Source organism: Lactuca serriola, chromosome 3 (genome assembly GCF_051521515.1).
Source record: "Lactuca serriola cultivar US96UC23 chromosome 3, Lser_US96UC23_V15, whole genome shotgun sequence".
In the NCBI taxonomy this organism is placed as follows: domain Eukaryota; kingdom Viridiplantae; phylum Streptophyta; class Magnoliopsida; order Asterales; family Asteraceae; genus Lactuca; species Lactuca serriola.
In genome coordinates, this window is record NC_136410.1 from 7,413,417 (window position 1) to 7,439,202 (window position 25,786).

The 25,786-nt window shown below is 31.8% G+C and overlaps 2 protein-coding genes across 2 annotated transcripts; both read right to left on the reverse strand.

Annotated features, from left to right (window-relative positions):
* Positions 1-3,657: 3,657 nt before the first annotated feature.
* On the reverse strand, positions 3,658-5,811 carry LOC145091388 (geraniol 8-hydroxylase-like). Its single transcript, XM_079029088.1, has 2 exons — positions 4,889-5,811; positions 3,658-4,332 (listed from the first exon to the last, which is right to left on the reverse strand). Exons 1-2 carry the CDS (start codon positions 5,765-5,767, stop codon positions 3,718-3,720), a joined length of 1,494 nt encoding a protein of 497 aa, XP_078885214.1. The 5' UTR covers positions 5,768-5,811; the 3' UTR covers positions 3,658-3,717.
* Positions 5,812-22,814: 17,003 nt separating this feature from the next.
* Positions 22,815-25,189, reverse strand: LOC145091389 (cytochrome P450 76T24-like). Its single transcript, XM_079029089.1, has 2 exons — positions 24,293-25,189; positions 22,815-23,589 (listed from the first exon to the last, which is right to left on the reverse strand). Exons 1-2 carry the CDS (start codon positions 25,163-25,165, stop codon positions 22,987-22,989), a joined length of 1,476 nt encoding a protein of 491 aa, XP_078885215.1. The 5' UTR covers positions 25,166-25,189; the 3' UTR covers positions 22,815-22,986.
* Positions 25,190-25,786: the final 597 nt, after the last annotated feature.

Here is a 25,786-nt window from a genome sequence, read left to right on the forward strand (position 1 = left end):
TTTATAGTGAATGTGATTTTTTGACTATGGATTTGGAAGAATCATACTTATGTTTTCTTTGTTCACATAATATATGTTATTATTATTTCTAAATAAAAAAAATAATAATTATAATTAGAAGTCCATCCACATCAATGTAATGATATTTCTTATTTGTGATATTTAGTAGTGAATGTAGTACAGAAAACCATGAAGTTTCTTATTTAACTGAAACTAAAAAAAATGAAAGACTTAATAATAGGACGGGTCAGATTTTATGTCTTAAAATATTTAATTGTAACTCCTTACAAATGAACTTGACGATTCTTATGTCTTGAAATATATTCATAATTGTATTGTTACTACTATATAAAACACATTTTTAATATATGACACATAATTATAAACTAAAAACTAATCATTCATTTGGTTGCATATATAAGGCTTTATCAACTTCATTGCTGAAAACATGTCTTCCACACCTTGTTGTTGCAACGTGTAAGACTAATGCGAGGTTGGACATTGTTGACATCGACTTATTGATTGGAACCAAGGTCGAGTTTAATCGTTGGAGATGTGCGTGCGCAACATCTGTGATGTCTGGATCAGGCAACGTTTCAATTTTGCACCTATTTTTTTCTTTGTTTAATTTTAAGTAGTGTCTATTGGTTATATTACAAGTGGATCATAAAATATAGGCTCCAAAGTAGGTTCTTAAAAGTTTGTAAGATTGGTCCAAAACTTTTCAATGTATTCGATTGTGCCCCAATTAATCTCTGATTAACCCCTATATACTATCCGACCGACTAGAAGACGTCTAACGATTAATCTCTGCCTAGAAAATGAATATAACTGTAAAAACCGATGAACTTTTAACACTTTGAAAAAGTTCGATCTCAATAAAAACTATTTGAGAAAATGTTAGTGTTGTATTAATCATGTTAACTTATTTTGTTATGATATTAGTGATGAGTTTTAAGCACTACAACATTCCTATTGTGTACATGCAATCCTAATGCTTCAGATCTATTTTTTCTCAAGTTATACATGCAAATCAAATTATCCAAAGCACGAACCCTAACTAGCATACAATTTTCGGAATTTGTAGCATAAAACAAAGTTAGAAGAATACATTTTACTTGTAGCTTGTAGATCTTGACATTCAAGTGCTTAGTGCCTCAATTGTTGCACCTCTAGTGAGTCACAAACACCAAGTAGCAAGTCGGAAGAATATAAGAGAGGTTAGGAAGCTCAAAATCGGCTAGGGTATTCTCCTAGAAGCAAGTGGCCGATTTCAAGGTGTCATGGGGTCTTTATATAGTTGTGCAATTAGGGTATTTGACTAAAACCCTAATTCTCTGCTTAGGCCTTAAGCAATCCAGTAGATCCTTCCAGAAGGCCTCTTTTGGATGAAATCTATGTGGGCTATGCATAGGATTTCGTCCATCCCTTCTTAGGGATCCACAAGCCCAACTTTGCAACTATCATATAATTGCAATATCAGTCCTCATAATTTAATCAGTCTCTTTTGATCACAAAATTAATTCCAAATCAATTCCTGATCAATACTAATTAAATAATATGACTTCTCAATTAATATATTATTCTTATAATATATTAATAAATCACAATTAATCTCTTTCTCCACAATTCATCCAGTCAAGTTGGTATGGTGAAGGCAACCCAAAAAGACCATGCTACTATCGGATCAAATACATACCAATTATAGTTATGAGCTTAGACACATAATCCAATAATTAGTGGCGTTTTACAAACTTTGTTATGCTATTAGTCATATTTAACTTTTTAAATTTTATGAATTTATAATTTAAGATCTCTAATTAATCCATGATTAGATTGATTAATCCATATTTGCTAGTCAAGTGGCTTAGTACGGCTTGATAACTTCTAATGCATTTTATAAAATTAGGCATTCCTAATGCATAAATTCGTCCAGGTCATTGTCATATTAACAACCATTTTATATTTTTTTTATTAAATATCTAAATTACTTATACATAATAATTATTAAGTAATAAATTGACATAAATAAAATTATTTGTAATATAAATAAATATAATAAAAATATGCACATAAGCTTTGACATAACCGGAGATTCAAAAAAGAAAATAAAAGTCAAAGAAAAAAGAATATCAAAAACAATAATTGGTAAGAAAATTTACATGAAAAAGCAACTTGATATACTTTATAACCAAAAATGATGTTATTTTTTATGTAATTTGTCAGTTGTTAAAATATTTTATATTTATATAATAATATTTTTTTTATTTCTATATTTATGTTTTAAAACATATCCAACTTATATAGTTATACTATTGTATTTCTAATAATTAATTTACAATGTTTGAGTCATTTTTTGTTACTTAACTTTTGTTTTTGTCTTCATTTAGTTACTTAGCTCTTTTTAAGTTTTAAAAGGTCATCAAACTTTTGACTTTGTGTGCTCATTTAGTCACTTAACTTTTGGTTTGGTTACTTAACTTTCAGATTTGTGCTCATTTAGTCACCTAACTTTTAAAATTATTCTCATTTAGTCACTAAACTTTTGAAAAAATTTAAATGTTTAGTGACTAAATGAGCATAATTTTAAAAGTTAGGTGACTAAATGTGACCAAACCAAAAGTTAAATGATTAAATGAGCACAAAAACAAACGTTTGATGAATTTGTAAAACTTAAAAAAAATTAACTGATCAAATAAACACAAAATCAAAAGTTAAGTGACCAAAAATGACCTAAACCCTAAAAATTAGTTAAAAGTATTAATAAAATATACATTAACTTTTTTAATATATAAATATATGAATATATTTATATAATACAAATGAATATATAAATAAGTAAATAACTAGATTACTCAATATTATATTGAATTTTTTTATAAGCATTGAAAACCAAAGTCATTGTTTTTTTTTCTTGAAAGAGATACAGACGGCCCAACATCCCAATACTTTCATGCAAATGTCATTGTTTTTTTCTAACACTTTTTTAGTTTTATTTTTTCTAACTATTTTTACACCATCGCAATATCAATATTTTTTAAAAAAAAATATCAAATCAACAATTAATTTATTTAATTTTAGCAACTACATTTAAATAATCATAATCATCATCATCATCATCATCATTCATAATAAATAAAGAACTTTTTGCCACATGTCCTCTTCTTATTCATTTGGACACATGTTATTTTTTTAGAATTTTTAAATTTTCTATTTTCCACTTATCATTTTATTGTATTTTTAATTTGATTAAATTAAAATTTCGCATTTAATATGTAAGATAATATATATGTAAGATATTTATTAGAAATGATTTATATATGTAATGCCTTCAATAAATTAAAGCCTCATTAATTTTAATAATTCAAAAATTTTCTTAGTTTTTCTTTTAAATTTAAACTTTTCAAATTGTTAAAATTCTATATTTAATTTTTTTAAATAAACTTATATAATACATGGGTCTCACATCTAGTATCAATTAAATCAAAAGAACCATCATGAATTAATCTACATATGTCGTAATGGGTCTAACACTATCCCTTCGACCTTCGTAGCTATGACATTTCCAATTCTAGCTGCTAAATTGCTGGCAGCAATTCAATATTTTTCTGTAATGAAACACGATATGGAGGATTAAAAGCTAAAAATTACATAAACTGCTTAAAACTTATATCATTCATTCATTAACAACTTCATACACACTTAAACTTCACGATATTATGTGCCCAATTTGATGGGTAAAGGGATAGCAACTAGAGGTGTTGCCCGAAGCAATGTAAGTCCAAAAACAGTGTTCATGTCCATTTCTTCTATAGCATGAGGCAGCTTCCAATCAAAATGATACACAAATGATGCCACAGTTAAGCTCACCACCCTATGAGCAAATGATATTCCAGGACACATTCTTCGGCCTGATCCAAATGGTATAAATTTGAAGTGTTGGCCCTTATACTCAATCTGCTCATTTTCGAAGAACCTTTCTGGGTTGAATGTCAACGGGTTTTCCCAATACATCGGGTCACGTGCCATTGACCATGCGTTCACAAGAATTCGTGTATTTTTTGGTATTATATATTCACCGAGTTTAACTTCGGTTTCAGTTTTATGAGGTACTAGTAAAGGTACAGGTAAATGAAGTCGTAAAGTCTCTTTGATTACAGCTTGCAAATATGGCAAATCCAAGATTTTGGCTTCTTGAATTTTTCCATCTTCTCCCACTATTGTGGAGACTTCTTCACGAAGTCTTGAGAACATATGAGGGTTAAGTAGCAGCTCAGTCATAGCCCATGCTGTTGTACTTGAATTCGTTTCTGTTCCAGCTATAAATATATCCTGTATGTAATTTAACAACATATTGTGTTTACTCATCGTAGTTCTTTAAACTTGTTCAAGTTTTGAAAGAGTTTATAGAGAGAGTTCTTCATAGTTTTTGGAGTAGTCGTTTCGTAAATCATTTTGTTCAAAAGCATTTTTTTTAATCTCAAATTGAAGTTCTTTCATTTAATGAAAGAGTTTATAAGATCTTAAAGATTTTTGTTGAAGATTTGATTATGTAAATCTTGGTTGTAAAATAGCTTTACGAAATCAAACAGTACAATAAAAAACTTAAAAGGTCAAAATTTATATTTAAGATCATTTCAGGACATGAGCTTAATTCTGTTTAATTAGAAGCCAAGTCGATCTTTGTTATTGCTTTGCATGCAAGGCATTTAACAATTGATCATGACAACTATCTGATTTTTTAATTAATTAATTTCTATTTATAATACGAAATATTAATAACTATTTTAATCAGCCAATTTTATCCAAGACAAGTTCTGCTTTATTTAGGATTATGTCATTTTTTTTTAAATGAAAAATAGGGTATAGAAGAAAGCATTAATTTTACCACAAGTAAAATCTTGATGTGTGTGAGATTGAAGTCGGCTTCATGATCTTGACTGTAGTCCAGCAATGAATCCAAGGTATCACCAAACCTCGACAGCTTATTCGACTGTCGATGTTTTAACCTTTCTCTAATGAAACCTTCTGTAACCTGATCGAACCAGTCATAAGCTGCTTTTGCCTGCCGTCGTATGTCCTGCGGGTCTAACGGCTTCAGCACCGGAAATATGTCTGCGATGTTAAACCTCCCGTCCACCTCCATCAATGTCTTCACTGCCGTATTAAACCCCCCGATATCATCAGATTCATAGCTAGTCAGATTCCGTGAAAGGCATGTGTTTGACATCTGGTTGAGCGCCACCGCGAATGCCAGCTTTCCGATGTCCACAGCTGCCTTCTTCCGCCCTGCCTCCCAAAGGAAATCTAACATCCCCTCCATCACGTTCTGGCGAAGGTCACGAACGATGTCAAGTTTTAGATGGTTGGTGAAGTACGTCTTGAGCGCTTTTCTGATCGTCCGCCACTGGTGGTTGGCTGGAATCCAAATCACCGCCGCGTCATGGTTGTCCAAGGCGGTGACGGCGTCTGGGATAATCCGGCCAGAACAGGCCTCATCATTGTGTTGGAGGATTTCTCTAGCAGCATCGGGTGTGGACGCCACCACGGTGGTGATGCTGCCCAATCGGATTGTCATAAGTGGACCATGTTTCTTGGAAAGCTTGGCTAGGGACTCATGGGGTTGTGGTCCAATGTCAAGGAGGTTTCCGATGATTGGGAGGCCAGCTGGGCCTGGCGGTAGTCTCCTTCTACGGTGGTGGTCGATGCCATGGAGGAGGAAGAAGAAGAAAATAACGGCGGAGAGAGCTAAAAACAGAAGCTCCATTAACCGTTTTCCTTTTCGTTGCTTGGTATGCAATATATATGTGAGGGTGATGAAGTCTATTTATAGAAACATATATGCAGCAGTGTGCAATATCTATCTATGGTGATGGTGTAGAAGTAGAACCGACAGTGGGAATGATAGAACCGATACCTGATGCTTAATTAGACTAGAGCATCCACCTGAAACTTCTTTTAATAAGCTTTTTGCTCACGATTTGTTAGTTACGGGATATATGATAAGAAACCAAAAAACAACTTACAAAACTTATTTATGTTAATAAAATTGTATTAAATATATCAAAATACTCTCCCACAATTGCGGTGACCCTATCTTCATGGCTTCGGTAGCTTCCATAGGTCATCCATAATGCATTGAACTCTATAGTGTTTAATGGAGTGCCACATCATTATTTAATATTCCATACAAATTTATTCATTTTTATCCTACAATGCATTAAACTCTACAAGTTTAATGGAACATATTAAAAAATATTAATTTAAAGATTTAAAGACTTTCTTTTTTCCTATTGAAGAGTTCAATGGTCATTGAACTCCAAATCCATTGAATGTCAAGGTGACATTTCTTAATAGTGGAGTTGTATCCATTGAATGACAAATAACCATGACACCTCATTCAACTCTTCCATTAAACTCCCCGTTGTGAATGCTCTTAGAATGGTAAGGAAAAAAAATATTAGATGGAATTCGTCTAGTAAAGTGATAGGTGATGCTTTCTATCCTCCAGCCCTCTAGGACTTAAATGGATCAATTCCATTCTTGGCCAAAGCCCATCTTATTAATCCTACGATCCCCGTTCTAGCAATTAGAGGTGCGGTTTGGTTTATGGATATTTTGGTTTTTTCGGTCTGGATTTTTTTTCTGTCCAATTCAAAAGTTAAACCAAATAGAATTTAGATCTCCCTAGACTAATTGAATTCGGTTTGGAAACCGAGGAAACAATATATTTCTAAAAAAAAACTAATGTTATAATTTTCCAAACATAAATTACAGATGTTCAAACATAAAGATCTAAAGTTTCTATGATTCGTAGATGAAAATGAAAACGAAAAGTGAGTGTGCGTGTGAATCGTGAAATCGAGAGGGTTTTGAGCTGTGAAAACGGAACAGTGAAAACCCTAAATTGGTAAAAGGGCTAAAATATCTTTCACTTTATATTGATTATTTAATATATAAAATATAAGATATAATTTTTAATAAATTAATTAATTCAATTCGAATTGTCGGTTTGGTTTGGTCTAAAATTTATGAGATTCAAACTCAAACCAAAAACAAAATTCAAATATGGTTTGGTATGAAATCAATTTCAATTCGATTTGGTTTACGGGATTTTTTGTTCCAGACCAAATAGTTATCACCCTTACTAGCAACAATTATCATTTCCTCTTTCAAAATCAACTTTAACCTTTTTCGTCTCAACAAGTCAGACCAATCAAATTCTTTTAAGCAACATGGGCCAATATGAGAAGGATATATAACCTATAATAAAAATGATTACATATACATTATTGACCTCATTTCTTTCAAACAAACTCCATGTAGTTTGTCTTCTAAATAAATATATAAGGAGCTAGCTAACTCTTTTATCACTGGTCTTCAAATTATTTCAATTTCCCATCTTGCAAATAGTAAGTGGCTTATCACTTAATAAAGCTCTTAAAATCTTCTCGGCATCTTTAATATTCTTCAAACACATGGCCTGGTTTTTCAACAACCAACAACTCAAGTAATCATGGTCTAACACGAACTCATCTTCAACTTAACTTTTCATCTTTAATTCTAGTAAACCTTTAAATTTCTTCACAATAACTATAATTTCTTTCAAAATAGTGGTTTGCTTTGCGTGATGTAACAACTCCAATAAAGATAATCCCAATGAAACAAAGCTTTTATTTCATTCATAGTCTTCAATTCTTCGTCAAGTTTTCCTAAAAAGTATATACCAATTGTTAACCCATATATCGTCAACCCTTTTTGTTAGAATTTTGGGGTCTTAAGAATATCAATATACTTGGATATTTATTGGATCATGATTGCAATCACTTTCCAAAATCTGTGATTTCGACCCTATAGCCTGGGGTATCACGAAATCAATTCTGGAATAATCCAAAGAATTTCAATTTGGAAGTCAGGCCACTTCTAAATCAGAAACATAGGAAATACCTTGTTTTTTTGTTCTTAAGAGATAGAACAATTCAATGTATGATATCATGTATGTAAGTTCCAACACTTTTTCCGGAACCAGAGAAAAGTTCTTATACTGGAGGGATTGTAGTTAAAAGGATGTTGCCTCCTTTTGATGCCAAAAATCGGTGGTTATTAAGACATAACCAACTCAGGACATCATTATGATATCACTAATGGTTTTGGTGGGAAAATGCATGGCTAGAGTCATACTCGACATAGAAATCCGTTTAGGGGCTCTGCCCTTTAGACCCTGTTAGGGGAGCTGCCCCTAGACCCCCACCATGAGTGCTACCTCCGAACCCCCTGTATTCTCGAGTTCACATTTATCACTCCGAGTGTGCACCCCTTAAATCCTATCTCGGTTAGTAATTTGAGTTCAACCTATCTTATTATTAATAATACACCAAAATATATTGATAACACTAAAATCACTAACACTTGTATGGTAAAAGACATAAAGTTAAACCACTAAAGTTATCAGGCTTGAACCAATATAACTCTTTGTAAGTAAAGAGTTCGAAACTCAGAAATACCAAGTATGAAAGAGTGTATAATATTTGTAATAATTTTGTGTGTCCATTCTTATTATCTCAAAGCTATTTATAAAGTACAAATCGGAAACCTTCTGTAACTCTAATACAAAAAAAAAAAGGAAACTATATGAAGATAAAGAAAATTATCATGATATAAAAAATATGATAAATACTATCAGATACATCTTACATAGTTGGAGAGGGAGCAAGACAAATGCTCGTATTGTCTTTGAAATCTTCAAATGGTAATTACCTTGTAGATCTTTGAACTATGCTTGATTTGACTTGATTGAGTCTTGAATTTGAATTTGAATGCGTTGATGCTTTGAATTGATGATGCCTTTGAATTATTGGATAGAAAAAAATTATGATGTAAGAGAAAAGAAAAGAAAGAAAGATACGTAAGAAGAGAAAAAGAAAATATAAGAGTTTGATTGTTATGATAGAGAAAGAAAAGAAAGAATCATAAAAGAAGAGAAGAGATCGATATAAAAAATAGAAAGGGTACCGACGATCTAGATGTTATGTCGATACTCAGGTAACAAACAAATAAGAGAGAGAGAGAGAGGGAGGGAGGGAGAGAGAGAGAGAGAGAAGAAAAAACAACATCAACAACATACATATTTTTTTCAAACTCATCAACTATGGACATATATGTTGGAAATCCGTTGCAAACCCCGATTTGAGGCTACCTCGCTGTGAATGGAGACATATGAGAAAGATGATGGTGATTAATGGTGTAATGTCTCCAGAAATACAGAGAGAAGAGGTAGGTAAAGTAGTGGTAAGGGAAGACATAGACAACTATAAAAGGAACCTCCGACAACGGCCAGAGAAGGTCGTTAGAGGTGGTGGTCAGTGAATTTGTAGTTTTAACCTAATGATTTGATATCATGAAAGAGTATATAATATCTGGAATAATTATATATGTCCATTCTCATTAATGTTAAAGGTATTTATAGAGTACATCCTGAAAACCTTATATACTCTAATACTAAAGTAAAGAAACTATATCAAGATAATATGAAGATTACCCTAATCTAAACAATATGCTAAATACTATCTAATATCATCACTTGACTTTTATAGACAAAGAAAGAAAGTCGAAACACTAAATTTAATGCGATCGAACCAAGACAACCCTTTTTATGGAGAAATAAGGAAAATCAAACTACTAAATATATTGGATTTGAATAAACTAAACCCTTTATGGGAAAGCGTTTTAAAACACTGATGAAAGCCAATCGAAACCAACTTGAGTTTTTGATCAAATAAGTGTATTTGAAAATTTTATTTACCATCTAGGTATAGTTTTAAAAATATTTACAAAATATGTATAGTTTTAGAAATTTATATTTTCTTAACATTTAGCTTTTATTTTATTTTTACTGTTTTTTTTATTTTTACATTTTTTTACTTTTTACTATAACTTTATCAAATTTTTTTACAAACACTAATAACTCTAATTGTTTCATTAATTTTTACTGTTATGAATGTTAATTTTCACCAATGGCTTGAAAACTACATCGAGTTTTAAACAAAAATCGAAAACCCTTGCATGAGAATTTAAATCCAAAGGCATCCCCACAAAGAGCATGGAGTACAAGGGTTAATGCACCAAGCAAACCAATATATATTTCCAAACTTTTTAGCTTTAAATTTAATCCAATTGAATAAAGTAACTTGAATGCTTTTGTTTTGTAGAGTTGAAGAACGCGTGACTTCCAAACCCACAAGAACACCGTGAAAATCAATGCCTGAATTAGATTTTGACCTTTTAGTAACTCCTGTCTTTGTGCACGCATTCATCTAGCAAGTTACAAAAGGGCAATTTACTATGAATTTGATAATCCTTTTTTTGCAAGATTTACACCGGTGGATGTTTTATTCAAAACTAATGTTCAAGCAAAACACAGTTCGGTGTCCAATTGTTCCATTCACAAGTAAGTATTGGTCCACCTAAACGATGGTATGTCTTGAGGAATTTCATTTTGTCTCATTCGACGAGTCAATATGGTACACCTACATAATGAAATTGTAAAGAAAGACCAAGTGAATCATACATTGAATAAATATCAATAAATCACAATGCTTTGAAAATCGAAATTAAAGAGTTGACCTCACAATGCTTAGAAAATTAGAATGCAAAAGCAAAGGGTTGAAGTAGAGTTAAGAACGGTAAGGTTGAATAAACTATCACACACTACCTGACTTGTAACTAATTAAATACACCAAATCGAACCCTAAGGTGCAATAGAATCGAAGTAAACTTGTTAAAAAATCGAACTGATGGAAGATTGTGGTTCAAAAATCGAACCTGTGATTGAATTTCCGGCTGGAGTGGAGCCGTCGCCTGTGTTTACGTCGGAGATGAAAGTTTGGCGGGAGATGGGTGTTGTCGCGTCGTCTTTTAATCGTTCCAACAAGAATGACGTTCAGTTAGGGGCACCGTGTTTTTTTTTCTTTTTTACTAAATAACCAAATAACCCTATTTTGGTAAATAAGTTTAAAATTACACCGATTGAGTAAATAAGTTTTTCAAAAACACCATTAAGGTTAAACACCGAAATTTTTATAGGAATAAAAGGAAAAACCAAACCAATAAACTTTTCGAGATTGAACGACATGAATTCATATGGAATAAATAAATAAATAAACATAAGAGAGTTTTTAAAGTAAAAAATGCCAAAACTATTATAATACATTCTACGAAAGAAATATATCCGAGCTGGATTATTGATGGAACGACGAATCACCATTTACCCATCATTATCATTATCATTATATACTTATAAAGGAAACATTTTTCCTTTCACCACATTCATTTGAAACTCCCATTCATTTTTCCTTTCACCACATTCATTTGAAACTCCCATGACTTTTCAATTTTTTTTTCTAATAATGATTATAAGTTGGTTAATAAGGTTAAATAAATATAAAACCTAAAGTGTAATCATATATAAACTAAATTTCAATATTAAAAATAATATATTTTCTTCTACTTATAAAGTTATGTTTTTAACTTTTAACATATTATACTTAATTTATTACGTCTAATATGTTGTTGTATGTAAATCATTATCATTTTAAAGCTACAACTTTGGAACAATTTGCATAAAATATTTAAATTGTTAATTTAAATATAACCTTACAGGATCAACTTAAATATAAATTTTAGTTCAACTTAAACAACCTAAAAAAATATTTTGTAAATAATTAAAAGTGATAAATTATAGTGTCTTTCTAATAATGATTATAAGTTGGTTAATAAGGTTAAATAAATATCAAACCTAAAGTGTAATCATAAATAAACTAAATTTCAATATTAAAATAATATTTTTATTTTTACTTATAAAGTTATGTCTTTAACTTTTAACATATTATACTTAATTTATTAGATTTAATATGTTGTTGTATGTAAACCATTATCAGTTTAAAGCTACAACTTTTGAACAGTTTGGACAAAATACTTAAATTCTTAACTTAAATAAAACATTATAGGGTCAACGTCAATATAAATCTCAGTTCCACTTAAAAAACCAGAAAAATATTTTGTGAATAGTTAAAAGTGATAAATTATACTGCTAAATGCAAAATCAAAATTGTAATATGAATTTAACTAAAATATTCCCTAAAAATATTTTTATACTCGTTAAAAGTTTTCAAATAAATAGCATAAAATAACTTACAATAACAATATTTAAAAATAACTTTATATAAATGATTATATTGTTACCTTTAAAATAAAATAAAAAAATTGTTTGATGATTTAAATAATTACAATGATAAAAATTAAAACGTTAAGCAAATAAATTTTAAAAAATTAATTAACAATAACAAAAACTATAAATAACATTAAATCATATATTATATTTAATTTTATTCATGAGTAATCCGCAGGTAGAGGTCATTCAAAAGATTGAGATTATGCAGTTTTAATAAATGTATATATTATCATATAATTTAAAATAATCAACATATTATATCATCTTAGTATACAAATTATTATATCAAATTTAACAACAACATTATTGTTATATTTAAAAAAACATATATTTGTAAATATTTCAACTATGTAGACGCTTCTGCGCAACGCGCGGGCATTCGTCTAGTTTACAATAAAATATTCAAACATTAAAATGTTAAAACCTACTTATAATTGGGATTAAAATGAGTAATTTTTAAAGGAAAATTATCAAACCTATTTTTGTCGATTCTTATTAGGGTAAATTGCACAATTTGTCATTCGTGCATGTACCAAAATGCATATTTAGTATATATTTTTAAAAATTAATTTGGATTGTTTGTAATTTTTTTTTCTTGCACGTTTAGTCTCTATTGACATGAAATGGCTATTTTATTCTTTAATAATTTATTTTGTTATTTTCTTTTATTTCTTTATCATTTTAAAATTAGTAACATTTTGATTTTCAGAATAATTTTTTCATTTTTAAATCAAAATAAACACCCAATTTCATGAAGATATATTCAAGTCAAAATCATTTGTCCATAAACATAATCTAAAATTATAGTCATAAAGAAAGGTGTAGCGAAATCTCCAATCATAAAATTGATGATGTGTGTGTACAGTCACGTCTTGGCATTCCCACGATCATTTGGACTACCTGAAAAATGTTTAATCCATAAATTTAAGCACAAAGCTTAGAGAGTTCCCAAAAGTATCACATATAACACAACAAAACAAAACATATATTACAATTATGGATTATCAACAACCCTATAGACTATCAGTAGTCTTGAGTTATCAACAACTCAAATACAATAATTTGTGTTATCAGCAACCCTAAGCTATCAGCATCTCACATACGAAAAATTGGCTTATCAGCAACCCCGAACTATTAGCAGCTCACATACAACATATTGGATTATCAGCAACCCCGAGCTATTAGCAACTCACATACAACATATGATATAAGTAACACGGTGAGAAAAATCACATGAACTAAATAACAGAAGCTCAACAACATAATGAGTAACACAAGCTACCTAATACCAAACCGAGACCAGTCCTTATGTAACACCTGCTTTTTCGAATTTGATTGGTCTTTCATATAATATATAAGGTTATATGTAGTCATGGATCAGATAGACAGTCGAACAGTTGATCCACCCGAGTACGAACAATCAGACAAGAACATCGCAATAAGGCATTGGACCAGTAGTTCTCAGGCTATCCAACTTAAACTACATATAACCAAAGTTATCATTACCACACAATCATATAACATAAACTAGCATATTACATTCCTTTGACAACCAACCTTCCCTTATTACCTTGTCGTTAACCACTTCTCAATTAAGTCCTTTGTTGGTAAATCATACATAATCCTGATAACTGGCCTTCCCCGGTTACCCAAACCAAACATAACTCCTAACAGTATCATACAACGGGCAAGACCCTACTGGTCTAACAAACCATGACACTAAGTATCATATACTACACACGTATAACAAGGACTTATCCTAGTCAATTAGCATACTTTTACTCTAACATTACCTCTATCCTACCATATAAAGGATATACAATGGAATATGGTTCATAGTGAGAAACTCACCTGAATTGAAGAACCAGAGAAGCACAACAACACTCTTACACCTTGCACTGCTCAATCTTGTGAACCGACTAACACCAAAAGAGATAAATTCTCAATCAACAATACAACTCATCCAAGTCTTACCCCAAGTCAAATTGGTCAAAATTCAACGATAAACTAAGTCAAAAAAAGTCAACGGTCAACAAAGTCAACAACCACCACGACGTGGAGACCTCTTGGCCACGTCGTGGGCATGACAAAACAAAATAGATGACATGCGGGACATCGCCGCATCGTGAGCCCTCCTTGGCTACTTCGTGGGAATGTCAGGACAACACAATCACGAATCAGCATTCTACCACGTTGTGAGCCCTCAGTCATGTCATGGTTGCTGTCAGAACTCTCCTTTCTCCATTAATAGCTTAATCCTTACAGATCTAAGCCCAAAACTTTATATCTAGTCATTTTTAAAGACTTAATAGATAAAGTTTCCAACTTTATCCATTAGGACCTCACCCCCAAAGAAAGATCTAAAATACTAAGTCCAAAATGGCATAAATCCTTCACAAAACATGCATGGCTCCAAGGACAAGATCAAGCTACTAACTTTCCAAGCACACCACCAAAAAGGGACCGAAAGCATAAAAATTGACCATAAGCTAAATCTAGCAAACTATAAGTAAAATTGGAAGTTTTATACTTACAATGGTCTAGAAATGAAATCACTTTGCTAGATCTACACTTGAGCTCTTCACCAAAACACTTTACAAACAACTTGATCTTCAAGCTCCACTGAAATGAACCTTCAAGTGGCCAAGAACACCGCAAGAACCCTTAAGGGGGATAGGGTTTCGAGATAGAACGGTGAAGGTTGAAGAGAATTACCTAACCCTAAAGTTAAGGTCCTTAAATATGGAAGGAAACCTTAAAAATCATGGGCTTAGGCTGTAACAGCTGCCACGTTGTGGCTATCCACTTACCACGTCGTGACAACCAAGCCAGACGAGACCTCCATTAAATTGTCATGTCACGTCGTGGCCATCAACTTATCACACCATGTGTGACATCCCCAAAATCACGGCCAGAAAAGACCGGTTTTATTTATGTTTTTTAAAATAATTTCAGAGTAAATCCTTTTGATTTTAAAAGAGATGCGGAATTTGTTCCCAAAAACAAAGTATGATAAAATAATATTTACCAAAGCATTTCATAAAGAAATGTATTTTTATTATACAACCAAAACTCGGGATGTCATGTTCCGATACAGACCATAAAGCATAAACGATAAACATTACAAGTCATTCAACAAATATATACATATACAGACTTGTAAACAAAAACAACTTGATGATTATCCATCTTATGCCCTCGCGCCACTTCCTGTAATACAAAGAAACTGAGTGGGCCAGGCTTGGGAGCCTAGTGAGCATATAGGGTTTTCAACCCACAATAAATAATTAAATTAATTTTTCATCAACCAACGATAACCCAATTACCCATTCCCATTATTCTCACTTTATGTCCCTAAAATAACTAACACAAGGGACCTAGTCTAAGAATATTTCATCGGGGCGACAACACATGCATTCGGGGGTTTCCCGGCAATATATGTCAAATAAGGCAACCGGGGGGGGGGGGGGGATGGAGTACAGCGAATGAACACCCAAGTTCATTAACACCTACAGGTGGCGAGCCTGCTAGTGTTCCACAGGACTGTCTAGAAAATTCTGTGGTCGTCATCTAAACTCCGCTAGATGACTAAATCAAAACAATATCGAGGCCTCTCATTTGTTTATTACACACCAACTATCTACCCATGTTCTACCCAGCATATTAGTAGATAAAAATATACATTTTTATACATAGTTTAAAACCTGTATAGTATGCTTTAATCAATACATATTCCACATAATAGATGAGACACACACACATAACACGTATTTCATAGAGAATAACTCAGATCTATGAGATAGAAGAGAGTGAATATACATTCACACATATAACAACAAAATATATACACATAGCACGTATTTTATATAAAATACTTTATAATAATGTGTTGGAAGAAGGTAACTACACACTCACTTCCCGTATTCTTATATACATTTAACGATTACTTGTATAATATCGCGTATTGAAAGGGACTATACACTCACCTGATCAAAAGATGATCCGACATCACTACGGCTTATAGAAATAGTATACTTCGATAGATCTGGAAGATCTTCACCAAAATCGAACTCCTTGCAGGCAGGCTTCGGCTCGGGAATAAATCTCTTCGGGATCCTCGAGGCTTCGGATCTTGCTTCGGGGCTTGGGAATGATACCAGGGCTTCGGGATATGATTGGCATGCAAATCGAGTCAAAACTTAGAGAGAGGGAAGAGTTTGAACAAAAGAAAATGGCTGATTTCGAGTTCTATTTATAGGCTGAGGGTTTGGGATTACGCGGGGCGTAATCTCAAATTACGCAGGGCGTACTCAGTACGCGGGGCATAACTTGGTTACGCGGGGCGTACTTTGACGTCACTGCATGCGTCGATCTGTGGCACTCGAGTATTGGTCAGGCAACTTGCATCCGTCTGAGTACGCGGGGCGTACTCAAATTACGCTGGGCGTAATTTGACTCATCAAACTTCTAAATTCCGTAACTTTCGCATACGAGCTCTGTTTTCGACGTTCTTTATATCCACGCGTAGGTGAGACTACGCTCTACAACTTTTGTTTAGACTCCGTCGGCTAATTTTGACTTTATTTTTTATTATTTATTTTTAGTAGGCCGGGACAGGAAAACTTCGTTATAAAATCATAACTTCTTCGTCCGACGTCCGTTTTCGCCTATCTTTTCATCGCTTCGCTACTAACAACGAGATCTTCGATTCTCATTTAGATTGTTTCGGCTAAAAACCGCTCGATCTCAAATCGAGTATTCGGGCTGCATACTGCTAAGTCGAAACTTAGAAAAATCATAACTTCTTCATACGAAGTTAGATTTGGGCGTTCCTTTTATGCACGCTCTCGGTTTAACGAAATCTACAACTTTCGTTTATACCGCTAAGGCTAAATATCGCTCTATCTTAAATTCATATTTTACGTCACTCGGCGTCGTGCCGGTTCTGTCGCGAAACTTTGACAGGTCATAACTTCTTCGTTATAACTCGGATTCTGGCATTCCTTATATCTCCGGAATCCTTGTTTCGACCACTACAACTTTATGCAAAGATATCGGGCTTATCTCACACTTTAATTTTGACGCTTATTTTATTCTTAATTCATTAAATTATAAAAATCAAGAAAATAAACACATAAATCACATAATTCACATAATTCACAAATAATACATTTTTATTATTTCAAATTTAGTTACAAAGGTTAACGTAGACTATTATATTGCTACAAATGGCAAGCTCAGAAACACAGGCGTTACACCATGGCATGTAGTTTTCCCAAAAAATCATATCTACACTCCATCAATTCTTTAACCGATCCGTTCTGCAAAACGGGTGTTATACACACATAAGTCAAAACTATATAATCTCAATCGTTTCAATCGCATATACCTGCAAGTTACTCATGAACAAAATTAAATATAATATATGCTTTAATGTTATTTATAGTTGTTGTCATTATATATATATATATATATATATATATATATATATATATATATATATATATATATATATATATATATATATATAACATTCGAATTTATATCATTGTAATTATTTAAAATATCAAACATTGTTTTATGTTTTTAAAGGTAGCAATATAATTTTTTATATAATATTTTTAAGTTTGTTGTAAGTCATTTTTAATCTATTTATTTGGAAGCACTTAATGATTATAAAAATATTTTTAGTTAATTTGGGATTACAACTTAGGTTTTGCATTAACATGACAATTTATAATTTTTGGTTATTGACAAAATAATATTTGGATTTTCTCTTAAGTTTACTTGACATTTCTATTTAAGTTAACCTTTTCTCTTTATATTTGAATTGATAATTCAAATATTTTATACAAATTATTTAAATTTATGACTTTAAAATGATAATGATTTACATACAAAAACGTATCTAAACTAATAAGTTAATTATAATTTGTTAAAAATTATATACATATATTTATAAATAGAAATATGGGAAAACCTTAGAAAAACTCAACATATTATCCACTGATGCTCGAAAAAACCATTATATTATTTTTGTGTACGATAAAACCATTTTATTTGTCGATCATGCATAAACTAATGTTTCGTAACCGGAAAACCTTTGATAGCCGGTTACGTAACATTTTGATATCAGAAAAACCCAACCTATTATCCTCTAATGCTTGGAGAAATTATTAAGTTATTTTTTGTTCAGAAAAACCATCTTATTTTCCGATTATGTACAATAAAACCCTGGGAAAACCATATAAAAATCCAACATATTTTCATCAAAATCTTAAAAAAAACCACTATAATTATTATTTTGTATGTTAAAACCCTTTTATTTTTTAAAATGTATCATTTAAAGCATTAAACTCGGTAAATCCTTGATAGCCAAAAATGGTAGTTAATCTATTCTGAACGTTTTGATAGTTACAATTCATTATTTAAAAAAAAAAAATTTTAAAATATGATGGGTTAAATGCACTAAAAAGAATAATATAAGGGTTTTTTTTAATCCTTCCATGAAAATAGATTAGGTTTTTCTAAGGTTAGAAAACATTATTTAAGAATTTTAGAAAATATAAGGGTTTTAATGCACTAAAAAATAATATAGTGGTTTTTTTAAACATTTGATGAAAATATGTTAGGTTTTTTTTTCTCTAAAACCCTTTCATGTTATGATTTTGTAGAATAAAACATTTATACCCCCTTTATGCCCACATGTGGTATGCAATGTTTTAAAAACGGTTTTTTAGTTGAATCGGAATGGTGAGCGGTTTCCAGTTTAACCGGTTCGACCGCTGAGTAAACTGATTTCTATAATTTTCATCTTTTTCCGTATTTTCATACACATACCTATATACACAAATCGAGAATATGATGCCCACATGTTCAAACATTAAAATACACATGAAAACAAGTTGTAGATCATTCTAAATAGATTAAAATAACTCATAACAATAAGTTTTACGTCAATCCATGTGTATTAAAAAGAAAATAAAGTCCTAGATAAATATAAATGCATCAAAAAACTTCATAGTATTTATCATGTGTTTTTATTCATAAATTTTTTAAGAAATGTGAAAAAACTACCAAAATTTATTATGCAAAAGGTTTCGATTCCATGTGTTTTTATTCAATTTAACCGGTTTAATTGAACCGGTTCAACCGGATTTTTGTGAAAACCGACCGGTTCAGAAATAGACATAAAACCGGTGATAGTTAAACTGCTCCATTCCCCGATTTTCGGTCCAATCGGTTCAAACCGATTTTTAAAACATCGGTGGTATGCTAGTATGAATTTGGTTGAATAAATTGATTAATTACCCATTTTTTGTTCACTTGTTGCATTTAGTGAACACTATGTTATTGGAATATCATAAAAAATCACATGCATAAGTTGATAAATTGTAGAATTGTGTGGGTTAATTCGTAGTGCGTTTAGGGTAGTAAATAATATTTTGCAGAAAAACTTATATGGATACATTAGGGTGCATATATTTTTTTTAAAAAGAGGACATATAGAGAAGAGCTTATGCCATTGTATTGTAAGTCACCTAGCCTATCTAGAAAATCCCGGGACACACGGTATATGTTCACCGTTTCCACAATGTTTGTAGACTGGATTTGTGTGGGTCTATGGTGGACGATTAGTATAGACATCAAGTTGGATTGGGTTACATACAAGGTACTTTTGATCATGCTTGAGCTCTTCCTTATAGGTCCTCTTAAAAAAAGGCACCCTAAAGTGAAGATAATGTTTTAGTCAAATTATTATTTACTACCCCAAACCCACTACACATAAACACGCACAATTCTACAATTCATCAAATTAAACATGCGATTTGTAATGAACTACCATTTTCATAGTATTCACCAAATGCAAAAAGTAATGAACAAAACATGGGTAATTAATCATCTATTCAACCAAATTCATTCTTAAGAATAAAGACATTTCTAATAACTTAGTTATCATAATTTGAATGAGAAGGCAAATGGGCATCAAGTTGTGTTGCTAAGCCTTTTTGTATGGTAAAGTCAATTCTTTTGAAAACTACATCCATAGATCTAGGGGATATAACATCATTATGCATGATCCATTGTACTCTATTAAGAACCCTCACCGCCTTCGACGCGAGGAAACCAAACGTATCAAACACAAATGGTATGAACACATGTTGATTTTCCATGCATGATTTCTCAGGTTTTGTGGCCCTGCATGTAGTAGCTTTTAAAGCAGCATGTCTCGTCTTGAAGCCCATAACCCTCAAGCCCATGAGATGGGATACCCCTGTAAGATCCACACAGGCGTGTTTCCCTCCAACCCATACAGGAATCAAAACATCAGCCGGTCTAAGGGTTGACATTCCTTCTGTCTGGTCAGACAAGAAACTCACAGGTGCCTCTTTCTTGGTGGAAACCCCTGCATGCTTAAATATGTAAAAAAAAACATCCCTAACCATATCATACATGTATTTGAACCCTAGAAGTACTTTACAGTGAACTGCATGCTCTCCAAAGGAGTCCAAACATGTTTTACGACACACAAGGCATATCTCGTCATTTGGAAATATCGGGATCAGGAGCAGATATTTGAGGATAATACAACACTCCACATGAGACATATTTAGCCAAGACCATCTATAGGTATAGTAGAAGAAAATCTTAAGCATGTGGTGCATGTAAACACTGGAAAACCGCTTTCTGCCGAGTTATCATGTCAAAATGCACTTCCATATTTTCGACAATTTTAGTAAAAATGGCACTATCAGGTATATTCTGGGATTTAGGAGGGCGATTATGTCCTTAGCAGTAAAATTGATAAGGTCAATGTACGGAAGCTTGTTACGTAGAAAAACCAATGCACAAGCATAATTAGAATCCATACCACATATATTGCTATCCCGTAAGATGTAGTCTTGTAACACCCAAGATTGTGCCATTGAGTAAACAAAAACATATGAGTTAACCTCTACTATCGAGTACAAACCCAAACCACAAAACCTAGCATAACACATGTAGGCATAACGGGGGAAATAAATGTTTTATTGTACAAAATCATAACATAAAAGGGTTTTACTATACATAATCAGAAAACGAAATGGTTTTTTTGTACAAAAAAACATAATGGTTTTTTTGAGCATTATAGTTTAATAAGTTGGGTTTTTCTGATGTCAAAAATGTTATGTAACCGGCTACGAAAGGTTTTCTGGTTACGAAGCATTAGGTTAGGTATGATCGAAAAATAAAATGGTTTTATCGTACGCAAAAATAATATAACGGTTTTTTCGAGTGTTGGTAGATAATAGGTTGGGTTTTTCTAGGATGTTCCTTAGAAGTAAAAGATGATATTTTAATATTGATGTTTAATTAATTTAGTATTACAATTTATGTGTTGCATGTATTTAACAATATTAACCAAATTTGTAAGGACAATCTCCAGAAAAGTCTCAATATTTTACCCTTGCTTACGAAAAAATCACAAACTAAAATTTATTTTCGAAAAAATCTCAATTACTGGTAAAAGTGACGATTTGACCAATTTTTCCCCGTATACCGGTTTCATTGCTTACCCAGTTTTATTAAAGTCTCATTATTTTACCATAATTTAGGAATAAGTCCAAAATTATGGTAAAATAATTGGACTTTAATGAAATTATGGTAAAATAATGAGACTTTAATGAAATCGGGTAAGTATTGAAACCGATAAACCGAAAAAGGGTCAAATTGTAAACAAATTTTAGTTTGAGACTTTTTCATAAATTATGGTGAAATATTAGGACTTTTTTCGGAGAGATTTCCCGATTTATAATCATTATTATAAACAAATTGAAAAATATAGGAGTTTCAAATACATGTAAGGAAAGAAAATATTTTTTTATAGTATATATATATATATATATATATATATATATATATATATATATATATATATATATATATATATATATATATATATTCTATAGTTTTAAGTGGACATACATGTAAACTAAAAATTATAAGGACATACAACTAATATTTAAAATATAAAAAAAAATATTAATGAATTCTTTCCTAAAATAAATTGTACCTGCCAGGAATTGAAAACGGACCAATTAACAACAAAAAATGCTTATGTTCGATAAACCCAAAGCTATTTTTTTCATGGCCTTATGTGGTCGCATCCCTACACCCGTAGGGTGGGCCTGTATTTTGTATATAAATGATATTTGGAAAGTTATAATATTTTTGTGTACTTATTTTGAAAATGGTCGGTAAATTAAAAGTATATATCTATTTTAATAAATGAATGTTTTTTTTACCACTTATGGTACTCTCATTCAATTCGCCAAATATTATTTTATGATTATTTTGAATTTTTTTTTCATATGTTATTTTATGAGTTTTTCTATTCTATTAAATTTCACGTAATATTTTAATGTAATAATTAAATAAATGTAGTAATAAATTAATATCAATTTTATTAATCAACTTACCTTTTAATTTCAAAATTCTCAAAATTAAAACTCGCTAGTTTTTTTGTTTATCTATTTAGATTTAAAAGATAAAATATTTTCATTATAATAATTTATTATTTTTCTTATCTTCGTATAAATTCAAATTCTTAAATATTTTAACTTTTATATTTAACTATTTTATTTAAATTAACCCATGTAATACGTGAGTCTCACAACTAGTTACATAAAAATCAAAGCTTACAATTTTAAAAATAATACTAGAATTCTTCGGCCATAGTTATTAATAGGTGCATGCTCTCTTCATAATCTATGCACTCATTTAATGGGTATAGGAGTTGCAACGAGAGGTGTTGCCCTTAGCAAAGTGAGACCAAAAATATCATTCATATTCATCTCTTCTCTAGCGTGCGGAAGCTTCCATTCAAAATGATACACAAAGGATGCAACCATTAAACTCACAACCCTATGTGCCAATGGAATTCCAGGACACATCCTTCGGCCTGATCCAAATGGTATAAACTCGAAATGTTGACCTTTATAGTCGAGCTCATTTCCCAAGAACCTTTCCGGCTTGAACCTTTCTGGCTCCTCCCAATACCTTGGGTCCCGTGCTATAGACCATGCATTGATCAAAATTTGTGTATCTTTTGGCACAACATATTTACCAAGTTTAACTTCCGTTTCAGTTTTGTGAGGCACTAATAATGGAACAGATAAATGAAGTCGCATTGTCTCCTTGATGACAGAATGCAAATATGGCAAGTCGAGGATTTTGGCTTCTTGAATTTTCCCATCTTTTCCTACTATTGTAGACACTTCTTTTCGGACTCTTGAGAACATATCAGGATTAATCAATAATTCAGTCATTGCCCATTCGGTTGTATTTGAGCTTGTTTCTGTCCCAGCTAAAAATAGATCCTGTAATTTAACGGAATATTGGTATTAAAATCTTTCATTAGCATCGTTGCATTTACTATACAAAATGAAACAATTATCAAACCTTATTGCTATAATTCTTTATTTGAGAATATTAAACTATTGTTTTTGAGTATTATGATCAATCCAACACTTTTACAATTCCAGATCCGACTATCATTTTCCTTGTTGTCTCTTTCAACGATCGACATAAAATCAATGTGACATTTTTGGTCTTTTTATAAGCAACGTTTCACTAGTACTGGAAAACTTGGAGTAATGATGTTTATGAAAAGGAGATCAAAAGTAGTGACTCTTATATTAAATTATTAGAAGTAGTTGGCTTGCAAAATTGTAGATGTGGATCTTCATATACAATTATTCCGCAGTTAATTTCCAAAAAAAATATATTAGTAGTTGGAGTATAAAAGGCTTTCTGTTGGAATAAAGTCTTATACCATGTTACTGGAAACAAGTTGCCACGATTTGAATAACCGGCCTGATTCTAATTAATTGTTTAAATACGTTGAACCTTACGGATTATGTTAGACACTCTTCTAAAATTTTGAAAAAAAAGCCATAACTACTTACTTATTTAGAAGAAAAAAAACTAAACAACTCTGTCACTAAGAGTATTTGGAAGCTATTTTTTTAAATTAAAAAAAAAAAAATCGTAAAATAAGGAAAATTAAGAAGGAGGATCTACCACAAGTAAAGTCTTGATATGTATGAGATTGAAGTCTGCTTCGTTCTCTTCACTGTAGTCCAGCAGCGAATCCAGCATATCACCAAACCTCTCCATGCTCGACATTCGATGCTTTAGCCTCTCACTTATGAAACCTGCTGTCACTTTATCGAACCAATCATAAGCAGCCTTCGCCTGCCGCCGTATGTTCTGAGGGTCCAACGGTTTCAGCACCGGAAATATATCTGCTATGTTAAACTTCCCGTCCACCTCCATCAATGTCTTCACCGCCGTCTTGAACCCGCCGATATCATCCGACTCGTAGCTCGTCACGTTCTGTGAAAGGCATGTGTTTGACATCTGGTTGAGCGCAACCGCGAATGACAGCTTTCCTATATCCACGGCCACATTCTTCCTCCCTGACTCCCGCAGGAACTCCAGCATGCCTTCCACAACGTTCTGGCGAAGGTCGCGGAGGGTGTCGAGTTTGTGTTGGTGGGTGAGGTAAGTGTTGAGGGCTTTCCGGATGGTCCGCCACTCCTCGTTTGGTGAGATCCATAGGACCGCCACGTCATGGTTATCCAAGGCGGTGACGGCGTCCGGGACAATACGGCCGGAGCAGGCCTCGTCATTGCGTTGGAGGATTTCTCTGGCGGCGTCAGGTGTGGACGCCACCACACTGGTGATGCTGCCCAATCGGATTGTCATGAGTGGACCGTGTTTCTTGGAGAGTTTGGCAAGGGACTCATGGGGTTTAGGTCCAAGCTCAAGAAGGTTTCCGATGATGGGAAAGCCGGCAGGACCCGGCGGTAGTTTTCTTCTACGGTAGAGGTTGAGGCCATGGAGGAAGAGGAAGAAAGTAATGGAAGATATAACCAGAAATAGAAGTTCCATAGTTGCTTATTTTTGCGAGTATCCAAAGGTGATAGGTTTCTATTTATAGAATACTTAATTGAACTTTGACAGACATAATATTCGCATATATAGTTTTCAGTGAACATGCTTGCATTGTAAAGTTAATTTGGCTTTGGCAAAATAATATGTCTACATATTGCTTATAAATCATTACATTTAATCATATAAAAACATTATGTTATATTGAATTTATTAGAGTTTAAATAGATTGTTACATAAAAATTATATTTTCTATACAAGTCTAATAATTTTTATATAATAATTTTCTTTTGTGATGCATTAAAATCTACAAATTTTAATAAAATATTTTATAAAATCTAATTTATTGATATTTAATAAAATATTTATTTTCGTCTATTAAATAATTCAATAATCATTGAAGACAACATAAAATTTCATAATGATAGAATTTAAATGAATTAATACTATTTTTACATGTCATATCCTTCGATTTTCTCATTAAGTTTTTTATTTAATAGAATGAATAAATACGTTGATTAAATCATCACATTTTAAAGTGTTCGAGAAATTGACTATTTTTTTCTCTTTTATAACGGGAAGTTTTATATATAGGGTGTGTTTGGCATGGAGCTTTAGGAA